This window comes from Pseudorasbora parva, chromosome 21 (assembly GCF_024679245.1).
Source record: "Pseudorasbora parva isolate DD20220531a chromosome 21, ASM2467924v1, whole genome shotgun sequence".
Lineage (NCBI taxonomy): Eukaryota > Metazoa > Chordata > Actinopteri > Cypriniformes > Gobionidae > Pseudorasbora > Pseudorasbora parva.
Genome location: NC_090192.1, coordinates 40283572 through 40303087, shown reverse-complemented (window position 1 = coordinate 40303087; position 19516 = coordinate 40283572). Strand labels below are relative to the sequence as shown.

The 19516-nt window shown below is 40.0% G+C and overlaps 1 protein-coding gene across 2 annotated transcripts in view; it reads left to right on the top strand.

Moving 5' to 3' along the window:
* The window catches only part of LOC137056308 (A disintegrin and metalloproteinase with thrombospondin motifs 14), a 137246-nt gene that overhangs the window by 49037 nt on the left and 68693 nt on the right, over positions 1 to 19516 (top strand). The window contains exons 5-6 of one of the 2 annotated variants that reach the window (XM_067430351.1): positions 9938 to 10021; positions 15249 to 15396. In XM_067430351.1, the coding sequence (XP_067286452.1) occupies positions 9938 to 10021; positions 15249 to 15396 (232 nt within the window). Of the gene's footprint in view, positions 1 to 9937; positions 10022 to 15248; positions 15406 to 19516 lie in introns of both variants that reach the window. The other variant, XM_067430350.1, reaches the window with a different exon arrangement.

Genomic DNA, 19516 nt, shown 5'->3' with positions numbered 1-19516 from the left:
GACTGGAGCAGTGTGTTGTGATTGGTGTTTGGAAAACGTCCCGTCCCTTACCATAACCGTAAACTGAGGTTAAAACGAGCTTAGGTGACGCAATGACTAATAGACAGCGAATAAATGGCTATCCACCTGCCACTCAATAACCACCCCCTTAATTATGCAGAACTTTATGACTTTATATAACGTAAACGAATGAGTTAAAAAAAAATTCACCCCCCTCACAGTCGTCATGAAGGTCAAAATTAAACGTATAGACCAAAACCTCAATTTGTCCCAGGCTGTAAACATGTTTTATTCTGCTGTAAAGTTGGGATTTTAACATGAGCTCAATGAGATTCTGCTCCTTCTGGAGCCGCTCTAGTGGCCAGTCGAGGAATTACAGTTTAAATTACTTCCGTATTGGCTTCAAGAGAGACTGAGGGAGGAGCTGCTTGGTTTCAACACACTACTAACACAACTAGGCCACGCAACTTTATTCTGCGTATTAATTATTATAATGAGGAATATTGTGCCGTGTTGGTTCCTGGAAAAAACTCAAGACTACAATGGAGGCGTTTCAGGAGTCATACTGACACTGATATAGAGAAGAACTAACAGCAACATCACACACTAAAGAGAGATTAGCATAGAAGAAATGCACAATTAATAACCTCTTCTGCTTGATTAGTCTGGTTCTCAAACCAGTGTGCACTACGCATCACACGCCAGCTCGAAAGCAACCTGGTCATGACTCTTTAGCCACGGTTCACTGCTCATGTTGCTGTTCGCTCCTCGCCACCTCTGCGTCTGCGGGAGGATTACTAGAAAGAGAAAGAGAGTGAAGGCCGGTTCAGTCCACGTCCCACCAGGTCCTGCCACCTTAATCTGCTTACGTACGCAAAATCCCTCAAGTCAGATTTTCACAGGGAGCTGTTTCAGTCCGTGACAGTTACCGTTAGGAGCGCAGCGGCGGACTGATCCAGGGACTGACCTGACGGAGACCAGAGTTCATGGGTCCACACACACACACACACACACACACGCTAACACACACACTCACACACACACACACAGACGCTATCACGCTCGTTTACACGCTCCCACACACTCTCTCACACGCACATGTCGTGTTTTCATGTTTAATGGGGACTTTCTATAGGCGTAATGGATTTCATACTGTACAAACTGTACATCCTATCCCCTTACACTGCCCCTGCCCCTAAACCTACCCATCACACACACACACTGCCCCTAAACCTACCCATCACAGAAAACATTCTGCATTTTTACTTTCTCAAAAAAACTCCTTCTGTGCGATTTATAAGATGTTTTCCTCATGGGGACCTAAAAATGTCCCCACAAGGACAAGGATTTCGGATATTGCCATCTTTGTGGGGACATTTTGCCCCCATAACGTAAGGATTACCAGGTCGCTCACACACACACACACACACACACACACACACACACACACACACACACACACACACACACACACACACACACACACACACACACACACACACACACACACACACACACACACACACACACACACACACACTCACACACACACTCTCTCTTACACACACACTCTCTCTCACACACAGACATTTAGCTAGCTAAAAAAAACACACTAATTTTTTTTGAAAGAAACCTTGGCAATTTTTCAACACCCTTCAAAAAGTTGGTATTTGTTATATATTTCATTGCATTGTATTATTTGCATTTAGCATCATTTTTCTCCGCTGTCAGAACAGACGTGCCCTATTTTTGTAACCGCAGGTTTTCTTAGTTTTGAAGACCACGTTCCCAAAGGGAGGTTTTGTTGGATTAAGCTCGCTTCTAGTGACAGTTTTATCTTCAAATTATAGCAACACAAACACAGAGTCTCTGCATGGAGAGTTTGTGTGTGTGTGTGTGTGTGTGTGTGTGTGTTGAGCTTTATTGTGAGAGAAATCTCCTTCATGCTTTCTTTTGGCTTTATCATCTTTATCATCGACTGATCAGCTGACGTTTGCTTTTTCAGAGCAGGATTTAGATCTTCATTGAAGTTATGGACATATAATTATTGGTTCCTGTGCGCTTTACATAAGGAAGCACGATCAGGCTCCACTTTGTGTTAAGCTTCTCTGCTCGGCATTGTGTGTGTCGTACCACCGGACAATGCTTGTGTTGAGAAACAGTCCTGGTTTTGTCCTGCGTTGGTGTGAGGCTGTACGAGAGATGCTCAACGCCTTCAGAGAACAGCTGCGTTTCTCATCTCTGAACAGGAAAATCCACATGTGTTTGAGCGTTCAGGAGGACTAGTTCAACTAGTTTTTATATCAGAAGATTAGCTTCAGTGAAAACATTAGCGGACACATGCTAAATATTACTCATTAAACTAGATTTGTGCAATCTCGAACTTTGTTTACTTTATTCTAGGGCTGCACCTAAATGCTGACGAGAAGAGGCTTAGTCAACCGAGTTTGAATTAGTTGGTTAGTCGCAGAAATGAAACTCTGGCTAATCCATGTGGTGATTATGCCAGGCAGGAAATCTAAACATTTCTTATCCAATCATTCATTGACATAAAACATGGCTTAGTAGTAGCCTAACGTTAGACATCTTCACATCGCTCTAACATTAACCTGGATAAATGTGCACTATTATTAGGCGTGTTTGTGTGGAGTGTGGAAGCTAAATTAGTACCACATTTACTGCCTGACCTTTAACTTAAAGGTGCAGTGAGTGATTTCTGAGAAATGCTGTTGAAAGTGGATCAGACCGAGCAGCACTACACAGCTGTAGCCAATCAGCAGTAGGGGGTGTGTCCACTCATGATGGGGGAGGAGAGTGAGCCAATCAGCAGTAGGGGGTGTGTCCACTCATGATGGGGGAGGAGAGTGAGCCAATCAGCAGAGGGGGCGTGTCCACTCGTGCATGATGGGGGAGGAGAGAGAGTGAGCCAATCAGCAGTAGGGGGCGTGTCCACTTCTGCATGATGGGGTAGGAGAGAGAGCGAGCCAATCAGCAGTAGGGGCGTGTCCACTCGTGCATGATGGGGGAGGAGAGAGAGTGAGCCAATCAGCAGCAGGGGCGTGTCCACTCGTGCATGATGGGCGAGGAGAGTGAGCCAATCAGCAGTAGGGGGCGTGTCCACTCATTCATGATGGGGGAGGAGAGAGAGTGAGCCAATCAGCAGTAGGCGGCGTGTTCACTCGTGCATTATAGGGGAGGAGAGAGAGTGAGCCAATCAGCAGTAGGGGGCATGTCCACTCGTGCATGATGAGGAAGGAGAGAGAGTGAGCGAATCAGCAGTAGGGGCGTGTCCACTCGTGCATGATGGGGGAGGAGAGAGAGTGAGCCAATCAGCAGTAGGGAGCGTGTCCACTCGTGCATGATGGGGGAGGACAGAAAGTGAGCCAATCAGCTGTAGGGGGCGTGTCCACTCGTGCATGATGGGGGAGGACAGAGAGTGAGCCAATCAGCAGTAGGGGGCGTGTCCACTCGTGCATGATGGGGGAGGACAGAGAGTGAGCCAAGCAGCAGTAGGGGGCGTGTCCACTCGTGCATGATGGGGGAGGACAGAGAGTGAGCCAATCAGCAGTAGGGGGCGTGTTCACTCGTGCATGATGTGGGAAGACAGAGAGTGAGCCAATCAGCAGTAGGGGGCGTGTCCACTCGTGCATGATGGGGAGGAGAGTGAGCCAATCAGCAGTAGGGGGCGTGTCCACTCATGCATGATGGGGGAGGAGAGTGAGCCAATCAGCAGTAGGGGGCATGTCCACTCGTGCATGATGAGGAAGGAGAGAGAGTGAGCCAATCAGCAGTAGGGGGCGTGTCCACTCGTGCATGATGGGGGAGGAGAGAGAGTGAGCCAATCAGCAGTAGGGGGCGTGTCCACTCGTGCATGATGGGTGAGGAGAGAGAGTGAGCCAATCAGCAGTAGGGGGCGTGTCCACTCGTGCATGATGAGGAAGGAGAGAGAGTGAGCCAATCAGCAGTAGGGGCGTGTCCATTCGTGCATGATGGGGGAGGAGCGAGAGTGAGCCAATCAGCAGTAGGGGCGTGTCCACTCGTGCATTATGGGGGAGGAGAGAGAGTGAGCCAATCAGCAGTAGGGGCGTGTCCACTCGTGCATTATGGGGGAGGAGAGAGAGTGAGCCAATCAGCAGTAGGGGCGTGTCCACTCGTGCATTATGGGGGAGGAGAGAGAGTGAGCCAATCAGCAGTAGGGGCGTGTCCACTCGTGCATTATGGGGGAGGAGAGAGAGTGAGCCAATCAGCAGTAGGGGCGTGTCCACTCGTGCATTATGGGGGAGGAGAGAGAGTGAGCCAATCAGCAGTAGGGGGCGTGTCCACTCGTGCATTATGGGGGAGGAGAGAGAGTGAGCCAATCAGCAGTAGGGGCGTGTCCACTCGTGCATTATGGGGGAGGACAGAGAGTGAGCCAATCAGCAGTAGGGGCGTGTCCACTCGTGCATTATGGGGGAGGAGAGAGAGTTATTGTTAACCGACTGCTTTCTGATTTTTTTCAACACATTTTATAATGATTACTTTTGCCAGTGCACTGTGGCTTTATGTGTGTGCTTGAGCGCTTAGTATTTTAGTATTTTCTACAAACCATTTCCCAGTTCAAAATCATATAATATATATATATATGTATCATCATAAAAAGGTGACTAGTTGACTAATGGCTTAAATGAACGACTTCCAGTCAACTAGAAGAGTCTTTAGTCATGGGCAGCCCTATTTCTTTCAGTTTGTGCAGGTTTGTTGTGCATTATTTCTGTCTCTGTTCAGCTCCTGTCAGAGCAGAGAAACTGTGTGTTTTTATATCCAGGTGTCTGTCAGACCTTCATGTTCGCTCGTGACTGATGGCCTGACGTGTGTATATGTGTCCTGAGACTGAGCTCACTCGGGCCTTTCACCATAAATAAACACAAACGAGCCTCTCGTGAAGGTTGTCGGACAGGGTCTCACCTCATAAATTCGCAGACACTTTTACAAATAAGGGAAGCACATGCTTTCATGACGGTGGAGGCGCTTTGCATGGCTGTTTACGGATCTTCAGGACACTTGAAAGAGTCATTAGTGTGTGTCTGGATCACAACACGCCGCTCCATATCCGCTCGCATCATTCCAGGCAAGTGTCAGCATGGAGGGAGGCCGATGGTGTCATGCAGAGTCTGCAGCCTAAACCTGGACATAATTACAGCCTGTGTACGGTCCCAGATGGAGGAAGGGTTGTTTTAGCTAGTTTTGAAGTTTGTTGCATTGTTTTTATAATGTTATGTTGTGCACAGAGGTGGACAAAGTACACAACTTCATTACTTGAGTAAAAGTAAAAGTACTACTGGTCAAATATTACTCCGTTACAAGTGAGAGTTGTAAAAACTGATTTTTACTTAAGTAAAAGTACAGTAGTATTTGTTTTCAAAAGTACTTAAGTATTAAAAATTACATTGCTTTTTTATGTCAACGCATTATTATTATTATTGTATTATAGTTGTATAAATGCACATTATGCCATCATGGTTTAAGCCAGTCAGTGACGCTCCATCTGACACACTAGCAGACGACTAACTTAAACTCATTTAAATACTAAAGTTACAAAGCTCTTTATAAAGCTGCTGTCACTTTAAGGCCGAACGCACGGATCCAATACACTGATACACATCTGATATTCTCACACTGTTCACCTTCACTGAAGACAAAATCAACTTTGTTTATGTGAATCCTCCACTAAATGAGCATTTGGACATCCGTCTTCTTCCATTTTGCTCTAAACTATAAATCAGTGTTTAATAAATGCTGTGAAATCATTGAACTTCACGAGACTCTGCAAGAGTGATTCCTGAAAGGCTTTCTGCAAAAACCCAAACACCTTTAAAAGAAGAAAAAAATCATCACTGACTTTCAAAGCTGCGACAGAAACGACTTTCCACTTCGAGGACCTTGATAGAAATGTAGTGGAGTAAAGAGGACGATATTTGTCTTTCAGATGGAGTGAAGTTAAAGTCACAAGTTTACAGAAAAAATAATACTCAAGTAAAGTACAGAGACTCAAAAAGTGTCCTTAAGTACAGGACTCAAGTAAAGCAATTGCAGTGCTCAAACATGCCCGTCTAATGCATGTTTACATAGAAAAACAAGGGAAAATGTGGAATGTGGGATGGAAAAGTGTGTTTTGTGAGAACGTCCCTTAATGCACATCCCAGGTCTAACTGTGAGCGATTCATCAGTGCATGTTTTTTACACATTGCAGCGTTTGTCTTTGTGATTTTACATAAAAATATAACTCGCTGTGCATATTAAGCAGTGTTCCTGTAGCTCAAACAGAAGGTTCTAGATTCGCAAAGTCATTGGTTTGTTTCCCAGGCAATGTATGAATTTAGTCAAATGTACACCTTGAATGCAATGCAAGTCGCTTTGGATATGAATGTCATAAATGTTCATGTAAACAAGTTTCTTTTTCAATGAAATTCAATGTTTCCAATGTTGTCTGTCACATTCCGCACTGCATTTCGTTCTGTTGAAAATCCAGTTTTACTTGGAAATGTCATTTTGCTGAAGTAAAATTGGTTGTGAGTGCAGATTTTAGAGTTGAAATGCTTTTGAAAGCATGTTTTTTTATTGTATTTAATTTGACCAATTATCACTTTTCTGGCAGTCAAGCACTCAGAACTCTAGACCGCACTGACAAAATCAGAGTTTATTTGTGCTCCGGTGGAGGAGATGACAACATCTGATGAGTGTGTGTGTGTGTGTACGTGTGTGTGTGAACGTGATGTGAGTCATTAGAATTACTCATCATTTGTAAAGAGCAGAAGTTAAAAGCTGGAGCTCGTTGATAAAAAAAACTGCAGAAGCTCTTCACAGTGTCATCACACGCTGTGTGTTTCAAGAAGAATGTTATGTAACGTTAATATTGCTCCTCTGCTCATTTTTTTTTTTTTTATGCTTTTTTTAAAGTTTATGTTAATTGCCAAGAGACCCTCTGTATTGATTTGGACACAGCTGGGTAGGAGAAAAATATGGTGGACATTTAGTGTAGTGTGTTCCTCACAATTTGGGAAAACAAAACGAAAACAATTGTGAAAATAATTATTTGCTTTTTTTTGGAGAAAGTCACAATTTTGCCGATTTAATAATTTAATTAATGATTAATTTAATTAATAATAATAATAATAATAATAATTATTATTATTAGTAGTAGTAGTAGTAGTAGCAGTATTATTAAATAAAATAAAAATACACACATACTATCAAAACAAGTTTTGTAATCAATTCTGTATGTGTAAAATATATTATTTTAAAAATAATAGAACAAAAATAGAACAATTTGGCCGAAAATTTTTGATTATAAATTAATAATAATAATAATAATAATAATAATAATAATAATAATAATAATAATATAAAACTATTTAAAAAAATGTTGTGGTTGTATGTAGAGCTGCACAATTTTTTCAAATTTTATATAAATATAGTTATGTAATAATATTATTAATAATAATTCTTATTAATAGTAGTAGTAAAGGTAGTATTAAATAAAAATACAAACATGTACAATTTAAAAAAAACAATAATATTAGTTTTGTAATAATAATAATGTAAATAATTTGTAATATAAAAAGATGCTTTTGCTCTGAAACATGCAGCGCATATATTTCTTGAATTAAATCAGTTTTATCAGTATGAATGGTGGAGTCGTACTTTAGCGCATCATGCCTTGTTTGGAGGGTTTGTGAGATTGTGTCGTTGTGCTCTTGTTTATTTTGTATTTATTGTCTTTGTATCCTCAGTAAAACTGCAGATCTGGAGTGTTGTTATTGCAGGTGTGTGAAGGTGAGAGGACGGGTAACTTAAGACGGTTTAACCTTAGCCGGTTCCTTCAGCGCTATCGTCAACCTTCACACGGGCCAAACCAGCATGAGGCTCAAAGACAGAGGCCAGCCGTGTGTTTCACCAGCGTTTGTAAACTCTGTGACCCCGGCTGAAGGATCGAGTGTTTGTCAAATGTCTTTCCTGATATATGGAAAACATATCAGCGCCGTTTCCCCGCTGGCTGTGTGAGACGCTGATCCTGTGCTGAGTTCTGCTTAACTGTGTCTCACGTCAGACGCTGAGCCCAAACTAGACATTTTTGGCATTGCATAATAACAAACTGTGGTGAAGTGTGCTTTTCTGAAGAAGACGTTGCAGAAAACACCCACCAATCAAACGAAGCAGTCACACTTCACTGAGCTCAGAGGAATCCTTTTTTTTTTTTTTTACTTTTACCGTGGCTTTTCCATACGTTTGCTTTCAGCACTTTGGGTTAAAGAATTAAAAAAAAAAACATTTTTGGAGTGTTTCACTATTTCAGTTTTTGTTTTACAATCAGTTACTTGCCGTTTCTTTGTAAAGAATTCGCGGCATTTGCTTCTTGACGTTAAAGAACGCAACACACTCGTCTCGCGGAAATCCTGTAGAATTCAGTGTATGAAAATGTTTCATACAAAAATATGAATGTGCAATTAGCTTTGAATATTGCTTAAAGGTGCACTATGTAGTATTTTTGCAGTAAAATATCCAAAAACCAGTAGGCCAGTGTTATATATTTTGTTCAGTTGAGTTCTTACAATATCCCAGATGTTTCCAACTATTTGTAAATTGTGAGAAAATTGTTATTTTAACTGAGGACCGGGACGTGTCAGCATTGCGTTTGAGGGAGTCGCCTGTCAATCGCGTCACATCTGCGCTACCCTCGGTTTTGAGTTTTATTTGGCAGGAGCGCTTTACTCTTAGCAGTGTGAACAAGTGAACGCACGGAGTAACGTCATAACATCATTTAAACACACTTAAATGTATCTAATATGATAAACAGAGCTCCATTACCTCATAATCATAACCGGAAGAGCGGATCAGTGCAGGCGCCCGACGACTGTGTCCCGTCCTGTCATAATAAAAGTCCCGGCGTTCGCGAGGTGTGTGTGTGTGTAACAATCGCTCCAGCAGCCGTGCTCAGCTCCACAACACTCGCTCCTGCTCAGCTTTACACTACAGTAGCGTTAATAACCGCATCCATCAACATGATTTCTGCCTGAGTCCTATTTTCCACCGGCTGTGAGGTGAAGACCACATGTCCCAAGATGCTGCGCTCACACCTGGCGTCATCAAACTACGCCTTTGTTTAGAATAGGCGCCCTCCAGTGGACGGAAAGTTGCATAGTGCACCTTTAAAGACACAATATGTAAGATTTTTGGATTAAAATATCCAAAATCCAGTGGAACAGGTATATATTTAGTTGAATTGTGTACTTGAATTATCCCAAAGGTTTCTTAAAATGTTTAAATTCAGAGAAATAAGCGATTTTAACCAGGAATCACTATCAGTGACATCATCCCGGCGTTACCCTCCGGTTTTATTGTGTAAAAACCATAGAAACCTCAAAGCCGCTTTAATATCTGATGTGTTTTATTAGACACAGTTTAGATCATTGATGGACAGTTAGTCTAGGCTCAGTGGTCGGTCAAGAAAATGTTTGGTTTTCAGCATCCCTACTCGAACTTGCCATCATCAAACTACGCAATCATCAAACTACGGCAAACGACTACATCCAGTACCGTCGCTGGCCGTCGTGATGCCCTACGCATCACTTTAATGGTGAACGCGTTCACGTATTTGGGAGTGCTGAATGGTGGCCCCCTCAGCACTTGGTGCCTGCCCTACGCGCAGCGGAGCGGCGGCACTGACTACATCAAACAGGCGAACTCTAGTGGATGGAAAAGTTACATAGTGCACCTTTAACAGGGTTTAAGAGCGTGTTCTTCGTGTTTATGTCATCCTAAATGTTCAAGCAGCATTAAAATGGGTCATAAATTCTGTTTGACTTTAAGATTTTTAATTAGCTCTTCATAGTTTAGATTTTGAGATTCTTATATTTCAGTTTTCGTCTGACTGTTTCTTCCTTGTTTTCTGTGTCCACAGGTTGATGAAATCTACCACGACGAGTCTCTGGGAACCAACATCAACATTGTGCTGGTGCGGATGATCCTGGTGGGATATCGTCAGGTGAGCCATGAGCACAAGCGATTCTCTGACCCCCGGGGATTGTTCAATGTAACTTCTTTTTTTTTAATTTCAGGAAAATCGATATATTTTTGTTCTACTAATAAATTTATGCAATAAAGATTATACATTTTTCCCATTTAAAATAAAAACATTACTTTAAAGCAGTATTTCATGTTAAAATAGACAATGTCTTTAAAATCCAATTTGTGAAAGCAGATTAGACGTACGTAATGCCACTAGATTCCTATATAGCTCTTTATGAACAGGCATATAAATTGTTGGTGCGTGCGAGCGTGCATGCGTGTTTGTGTGTATGTGTGTGTGTTTGTGTGTGTGTGAACTTGTTTATATTACATTGTGAGAACCAAATGTTCCCTCAATGTAAATGGATTTATAAACATACTAAATTATGTTTTTTTGAAAATTTCAAAATGCAGAATGTTTCCTTTGATGGGTAGGTTGAGGGGCTGGAGTTATGTGTGTGTGTGTGTGTGTGTGTGTGTGTGTGTGTGTGTGTGTGTGTGTGTGTGTGTGTGTGTGTGTGTGTGTGTGTGTGTGTGTGTGTGTGTGTGTGTGTGTGTGTGTGTGTGTGTGTGTGTGTGTGTGTGTGTGTGTGTGTGTATGTGTGTGTGTGTGTGTATTTTGTACTCTTGATGTTTTAGAGACTAATCTCTTCCTTGCTGGCCATTTTTTATTGCATTGTGGCTGATTATTGATATTATGTCATGCAAAAAAACACAAGAGTATTAAACTATTTTCAGTGGGACAGTAACCATTGACCTAAAGGCCTTGAACATTCAGCTACTTCAGCTGTACATTAAATATTACTGTGGGGGGGAATCAGTTCGTATTGCAGCATTTCATTTCAGAATAATAATGGACCTGGTCAATCATGTTGAGTTGTGCTGTATATCAGGATCAGTCGATCACTGACAGCAGTTTCTGAGCGTTTGACTAATAATAACTATCTAACTGGAAGACGTGTCTCTGGTTGATCAGTGGCAGTGTGTGGATTTAATGAAGCAGCAGCTGTCAAACACACACCGATATCAGAGAAGAACCAAACATCTGAAGACAGAGAGAGAGAGAGAGAGAGAGAGAGAGAGAGAGAGAAAGAGAGACAGAGAGAGAGAGAGAGAGAGAGAGAGAGAGAGAGAGAGAGAGAAAGAGAGACAGAGAGAGAGAGCTCGACAAACATATCAAATGTCCTCATAATTCAAATGGCCTTAAAAACATACTAAATGATGATTTTTTGAGAAAGTAAAAATGCAGAATGTTTCCTGTGATGGGTAGGTTTAGGGGCAGTGTGTGTGTGTGTGTGTGTGTGTGTGTGTGTGATGGGTAGGTTTAGGGGCAGTGTAAGGGGATAGAAAATACGGTTTGTACAGTATAAAAACCATTACGCCTATGGAGAGTCCCTGTAAACCACATAGACCAACATGTGTGTGTGTGTGTGTGTGTGTGTGTGTGTGTGTGTGTGTGTGTGTGTGTGTGTGGTGTCCTGATTACCGACCGGAATGATAGTTTTCCACCTGACTCTCTGACGTGTCTTGAATGATTATTGCTTATACTGTGCCAGTCCTGTGTGTGTGTGTGTGTGTGTGTGTGTGTGTGTGTGTGTGTGTGTATGTGTGAAACCTGTGCATCTTATGCTCAAATGAATACATCGCATTTTGAGTTGAGCTGTCAATCAAACTAAGATTCTAAACTTTAATTGTGTGTTTCTGCATGTGTGTGTGTGTGTGTGTGTGTGTGTGTGTGTGTGTGTGTGTGTGTGTGTGTGTGTGTGTGTGTGTGTGTGTGTGTGTGTGTGGGTGTGGTGTCCTGATTCCCGGCCGGAATGATAGTTTTCCACCTGACTCTCTGCTGTGTCTTGAATGATTATTGTTGACACTGTGCCAGTCCTGTGTGTGTGTGTGTGTGTGTGTGTGTGTGTGTGTGTGTGTGTGTGTGTGTGTGTGTGGCTTCGTTAGACTCGAGGAACTGCATTCATTAATTCATTAATTACAGCAGACTGAATTTCTCTACATGACATTTTAGAGACGCGCTGCATGTTTTCTTACGAGTATTTTTAATTTCCATTATGTTACTCAAGCAGATGGCGCGATCATTAATAAACCCGGGCATGCGCTTCTTCTGCTCACGGCAGCGCTTCTGTGTTCGGCTGGAGGCTGAGCGCTGCAAAAGTTACAGTGCTGAAGAATATTAACCGTATGAGTGTCGTCTTCATGAACTCAGCGGCGTTCGGCTCACTGCAGGAGCAGATGCTGTCAGTCACTGAATATAATGTCAATACTACACATTCATATTCATGTTATGCTGACAATTTAATGACAAAACGTCTATTATATTTGAAAAAAGCAAAATTGAAGCATTTTTACGAGTTCACTATATACTATTATAATCTTAAAATAATATGTTAAGATATATTTGAAGACATTTTAAGGATAAAATAATATGATAAATAAATGTAGAATTTTTTTGTTGCAGTTTTTTGCAAATATTTGTACCATTGGCTGCCACCCTGAACAACAAAAAAGAATTGTTTTTTGTTGTTAATTTCCAAAACATTAACATATTTTTTGTTAAATATGTTAAAAACTATATATATATATATGGAAATATATATATATATATGTGTGTGTGTGTGTGTGTGTGTGTGTGTGTGTGTGTGTGTGTGTGTGTGTGTGTGTGTGTGTGTGTGTGTGTGTGTGTGTGTGTGTGTGTGTGTGCGCGTGTGTGCGTGTGTATGTGTGATGGATAGGTTTAGGGGCAGTGTAGTGGGATATAATGTACAGTGTAAAATCCATTACGCCTATGGAAAGCCCCCACAATTCACAAAAAAACGCAACGTGTGTGTGTGCATGTGTGCATGTGTGTATGTGTGAGCGTACGTGCGTGTGTGTGTGTGTGTGTGTGTGTTGATGGGTAGGTTCAGGGCCAGTGTAGTGGGATATAATGTACAGTATCAAATCCATTACGCCTATGGAAAGCCTCCACAATTCACAAAAACGCAACGTGTGTGTGTGTGTGTGTGTTCTGGGTCAGTGACTTCAGCCCCCTGGGGTCTGCTGTGTTTAGTCTGTTGTGTCACAGTGAGTTGTTGGTATATTTTGGAAGCTGAACAGAAAGCCAGTCAGTCATTGAGTTTCAGCTTCGGCTCGGCCTCAGATGGGTTTTTACCATCGGGTATTCATGCTAAACAAACAGCCGAGTGTCCTCAGATAGCCCAGAGGAGCGCCGGTGCTCTCAGAGCGTCAGCAAACACTGTGGAAAGGTTCTCTCAACGTTACGAACAAACGTTCTTCCAGTAATGTTAATAAAACGTTATCTGGTCTTTAATAATGTTCTCAAACTGCTTGAGCGTCAGGGCACTAATCCTGATTTGTTTCCGGCACCCTTGTGATCATGCAGACATTAGAGGAGTGTGTGTGTGTGTGTGTGTGTGTGTGTGTGTGTGTGTGTGTGTGTGTCTGTCTATGTGTGTGTGTGCCTGTGTGTGTGTGTGTGTGTGTGTGTGTGTGTGTCTGTGTGTGTGTGTGTGTGTGTGTGTGTGTGTGTGTGTGTGTGTGTGTGTGTGTGTCTGTGTCTGTGTGTGTGTGTGTGTGTGTGTGTGTGTGTGTGTGTGTGTGTGTGTGTGTGTGTGTGTGTGTGTGTGTGTGTGTGTGTGTGTGTGTCTGTGTGTGTCTGTGTGTGTCTGTGTGTCTGTGTCTGTGTGTGTGTGTGTCAGATGGTAATGATCACAGACTGCAGGCGAATGTTTGTTTGGATGTTTAGTCTGGTCTGACTAGTCTCTCCATCACGTGGAGGCCATCAAAAGTGTACGGCTATGCATAATGATTAGTAATAATTCAAAACATTTTGTGGCACATCATGCTGCATGTATTTAATGTAGTCTGGTTTTAGAGCAGCTAATAAACAGGATAATAATGAAGTGTTAATGTTGCAGAATGCTCCACAGAAGATAATCATGTCATTATTCAGATCAATAACATTGTCAATTGTGTAAATAATTGTGTCAACATTGTTATGAATTATGAATAAAATTCCATTCAGCTCTACAGAGGACAATAGTGTCATATTCAGCAGGATAATAATTATTCGTCAATCATTTCATGAGCTAACTGTGCAGAAGTACCATAGAGTTTGGCACACAATACATGGAAACAGCAAAATGTCCATTTATTTAGTTATTTTAACTAAACACAATTCGATTGTTGGATCAATTTTAAATTGAATTTAACTTTATTTTATTTTAGATTGTTTTGTTTTGTTTTTATTAATTTTTTTATTAAATTGAATTTGTTTTGTTTTGTTTTGTTTTTTATTCAATTTAATTTGTTTATGTTATTTTATGTTTTATTTCATTTTAGTTCAATTTACCTATATTTAATTTTATTTTTAATTTAATGTAACTTCAATTTCATTTTATTTTTAATTTGATTATTTCGTTTTATTTTTTGTTTTTAATTACATTTAACTTAATATATTTTATTTTTCATTTCATTTTATTTTAATTTATTATTATTTTTATTTTATTAAACTATTTCATTTTCAATTTTTTATTACATTTTTTATTTCATTTTTATTTAACTTAACTTTATTTTATTTTATTTTATTTTTTTGTGTAATTCAACTAATTTATTTTAATTTCATTTAATTGTTAATTTTATTAATTTAACTTAATTGTTTTATTTAATAAAATTTTTATTTTATTTAACTTTATTTAATGGAATTGAACGTAATTTTTTATTCAAATTAATTGAACTATTTTTTATTTCATTCAATTTTAACTATTTTATATTACGTTTCATTTTTAATTGAATTGAATTTCATTTATTTTAATTTATTAAATTTTTATTTAATTTGACTCTATTTAATTTAATTAAAATGTTTAATTTAATTTAACTAACTAATTTATTTTTATTTTATTTAATTTTAAATTTTATTAATTTAATTAAAAAATTTTATTTAATTTAATTTTTTTATTTAACTTAATTTTTTATTCAAATTAATTAAAAAAAATGTATTTCATTAAATTTTAACTATTTCATATTTCATTTCATTTTATTTTTAATTTAATTAATTTCTATAGTCATTTAACTTTTTTTGATTGGCACAAAATGTACATTTAACAGACGCTTTTATCCACCCCCCAGCAGTATAGCCTGTCTGAACCCGCCTGGATTAATAAGCGTCTGCCTTGTTCTGTGTCGTGTGTTTTCAGTCCATCAGCCTGATTGAGCGCGGCAATCCGTCGCGGAGCCTGGAGCAGGTTTGCCGATGGGCCAACACCCAGCAGAGACTCGACCCCGAGCACGCCGAGCATCACGACCACGCAATCTTCCTCACCAGGCAAGACTTTGGCCCCGCAGGTATGCAAGGTACTGTGTTCTCTCGATCGAGGCTGTGCAGAGTAAGTGCTTCTTTCTGCTTCAGTTCTCTCGATGCCCAGACACCGGTCAGGAACGGCCAGGGGAGCGTTTCCAAAAAACATCGTTAGCCAACTATGGTCGCTATCCATGTATTTTGGATGCTTCAAGAGACTCTAATTAACCCACTGATGTCTCATATGGACTACTGTGATGATGTTTTTATTCCCTTTCTGGACATGGACAGTACAGTCCCTGACAAAAGTCTTGTCGCTTGTGTACATATTAACCTAAAGTGCCGCTGAAATATATTTCTAAACAAGATTTTTTTACAAGAAATGGCTCATTTTAATCCCACCAGCTTTTGTGATAATGTTTCAGTGAAAAACTAAACTTTCAAAAAGTATTCTAATATTCACAGCTTGGTAAAGCCCATTAAGTCAATTTTTGCAAAGACATAAGTGTTGTCACCTTGTCATATGAGCTTCACCTGTGACTAATAATGGATCAATTAGGTCTCAGGTGTGTATAAAAAGAACCCCAGTACACTAGACCTTCACATCAACTGCAACTAGACCTCTGCAAACATGCCTAAGATTCACCCTGAGACTAAAGTTTTGATTATCAAGAGGCTGAAGACCAGATCCACTGCTGATGTGGCAGACACCTTCAATGTGTCTCAGCGTCAAGTACAGAGGATAAAAAAAAGATTTGAAGAGACTGGAGACGTTTTTGACAAGCCCAGGTCAGGCAGACCCCGCAAGACAACTGCTCGAGAGGACCGTTTGTTGGCTCGAAAATCCAAGGCCAGCCCATTTTCCACTGCAGCAGAGCTCCACGAGACCTGGTCACCTGAAGTCCCTGTGTCAACCAGAACAGTTTGTCGGATTCTGTCTCGAAATGGCCTCCATGGTCGAATCAGTGCCCAGAAGCCAGCACTAAACAAAAGACAATTGAAAAACCGTGTGGCATTTGCCAAGGCCCACAGCCTGCTAAAAGGATGGATGCTGGAAAAGTGGCAGAAAATGGATTTTTCAGATGAATCTTCTGTTGAATTACACCACAGTCGCCGCAAATATTGCAGGAGACCTACTGGAGCCAGAATGGATCCGAGATTCACCCAGAAAACAGTGAAGTTTGGTGGCGGAAAAATCATGGTCTGGGGTTACATCCAGTATGGGGGTGTGCGAGAGATCTGCAGGGTGGAAGGCAACATCAATAGTCTAAAATACCAAGAAATCTTAGCTACCTCTTATATTCCCAACCATAAAAGAGGCCAAATTCTGCAGCAGGACGGTGCTCCATCGCATACTTCCATCTCCACATCAAAGTTCCTCAAGGCGAAGGAGATCAAGATGCTCCAGGATTGGCCAGCCCAGTCACCAGACATGAACATCATTGAGCATATGTGGGGTAGGATGAAAGAGGACGCATGGAAGACGAAACCAAAGAATATTGATGAACTCTGGGGGGCATGCAAGACTGCTTTCTTAGCTATTCCTGATGACTTCATCAATAAATTGTATGAATCCTTGCCAAACCGCATGGATGCAGTCCTTCAAGCTCATGGAAGTCATACAAGATATTACATTTGGATCTCACAGCACCACAACTTAATTTGCTGACATATTTTTGTATTTGCAGTAAATTTGTTCAATTTCTGTATAGGCGACAAAACTTTTGTCTTGCCAAAATTTGACCTTTCTGTCTTGATTAAATGATAAATATTTCTTCTGTGAACATTATTTATTTCAGTGCATTAAACATCATTTGGGAGGGTTTTAGCTTTTCATATGAGCTATTTCTAACACCAATTAATTAATTAAAAGTCAGGTTAATATCAGGTATTTCTGGAAAATAGATAAGCGACAAGACTTTTGTCAGGGACTGTATAGTGTGCATACACTTGCATACACTCTCGGACTAAATATAAAATATCTTAAACTGTGTGTGAAGATGAGCGGAGGTCTTATGGGTGTGGAACGACATTAGGGTGAGGAGTTATTGACAGACATTTCATTTTTGGTTGAGCTAACTCTTTAAGCAGTGAGTTACGGCGTTGTACGGTAAACACACCCCTGAGCATCCAACACATGACCGTGTAAACTGGGCATCGATGCCGACTTTTAGCCACTAAAAATACTCTTTGAGCGCTATGTTGAGAAGGAGAGATTTTGGCATGTAGAGGAAAAGAAAACATTTATCAGTAGATGTGCACTCAAAAGTACTATTTTTCATAGTTTTTTGGTTAAAATGTTAAAGGGGTGGTTGCCTTTGATTTGACTTTTGTAACTTTAGTTAGTGTGTAATGTCGCTGCTTGAGCATAAACAGTATCTGCAAAGTTACAGCGCTGAAAGTTCAATGCAAACGGATATATTGTCTTTTAAAGTTACGGCAGTTTATTGCCTACAAAAATGGCCGGTTTGGACTACAACGAGCTTCTTCCTGGGTTGGTGACATCATAAACCCTCGCTAGTCTCCGCAGATGTGACTTCTGCCCGTAATGGGAAGGGGTGTGGCCTTAACCTGTGCTTGGCACTTCAGCCAATCAAAATACAGGAAACTACATTTGGCCATCTGACCAATCTAAGACCATTGTGTTTATCAGAGGGAGGGGCTTCATAGAAGCAGGAAGCAAACGAGCCGTTCAAAGGACAGACACCGGTGTGGAGTAAAGGGAGAATAGGAGAAAAATGCAGGTTTAAAAAAAAAAGAAGTATTAAGACATGTTATACTGCGCCCCATAAACACAACCAAGCCTAGAAAAAAAACACAGAATCATAATGTCCAGTGTAAAAGTTATTCATGCATTCATGTAATTTAGTAAAAAATGTAGTCGTTGAATAGCATCTTAATCAGAGTAGACGACAAATTTAAGTTAGTGTGAATAAAAACGAGTCTGTGAGGGACGGATTTAATATTTAATATAATTTTTTTGTTTTTTATTATTTTATTTTATTTTATTTTAATAATTTTGTTTTAATTTCATTTAATTTCATTTTTAATTTTATTTTTAATTATTTTATTTATTTATTTATTTCATTTTAATTTAATCTAAGTTTTATTTTACTTTTAATTTAAATCAACTCTTTAAAAAAAGTATTCAATTCATCTCAACCTAATTTAACTGAATGAATTTCTGACAAAAACTAAACATTTCATTGGGCCCTATTGTTAAAAAAATAATAATAAATGAAAAAGATAAATAAAGTTGTTTTTATGAATTCACTTAAACAGACATACTTTTGTTTATTCAAATTTAATTAAACTATTAAAATGGAATCCAGGATTTTTTTTTACGCAAAATTAATTTGGTAAAAATAAAAAGTAACTTAAAAGTTAAATGTATTTCATAGAGCCCTAAAAAAATATCTTTGCTAAATTTTCATAAATAAACTTTCATGATTTCATATAATTAGACTTGAACAATTTAATTTAACCATTAAAATGGAGTTCAGAAAAAAAACAGAATTTGGAAGAAAGAAAATAAAAGAAACCCTGCACTTCTACACTGTGTAAATGTCATTACATTAGACGCACATTATTAGGATCTTTTCTCTTCTCTAACTTCGTCTTTTAGGCCACATTTACACTGCATGGATAAAGTGACCCAATCCCGATATATTTCCCTCTCATGTGGCTCAGATCGGATATGACGTGAAGGTCTAAGCAGGAAAAAAACCACATGAGCTCCGATATCCTCAGATCGGATTCAGCCCTCACTCATATGTGAGAATAAATCAGATATGATTCGGATACGTGCATTAGCGTCTGCCATGTAAGCGGTCCAATCGGATATTCCCCAGTAAATGCGAGTCGTACGTCGTCGAAAAAGGGATGGAGGCGAATGACGTCAACTCAGGAGGACACGAACTGCGATCACATGACACTCGTGGAGCGATGGAAGATGAAGGAAATGTTTTGATGACCTTTAAAGATAGTGAGGAAAGCAAAATATTGAGTAATCATTTTGTCTGTGTCCATTGCTGATCGCGCTGTTTTACTTCCTTTTCCGGTTAAGAACGTTTTGGGCTGGTTTCGCCAGAGTATTAGCCTGACAAGGCAGACCCACATCAAGATGTTTGGTCTGGAAACTCACCATTGATGGCTCAATCCGAGGGG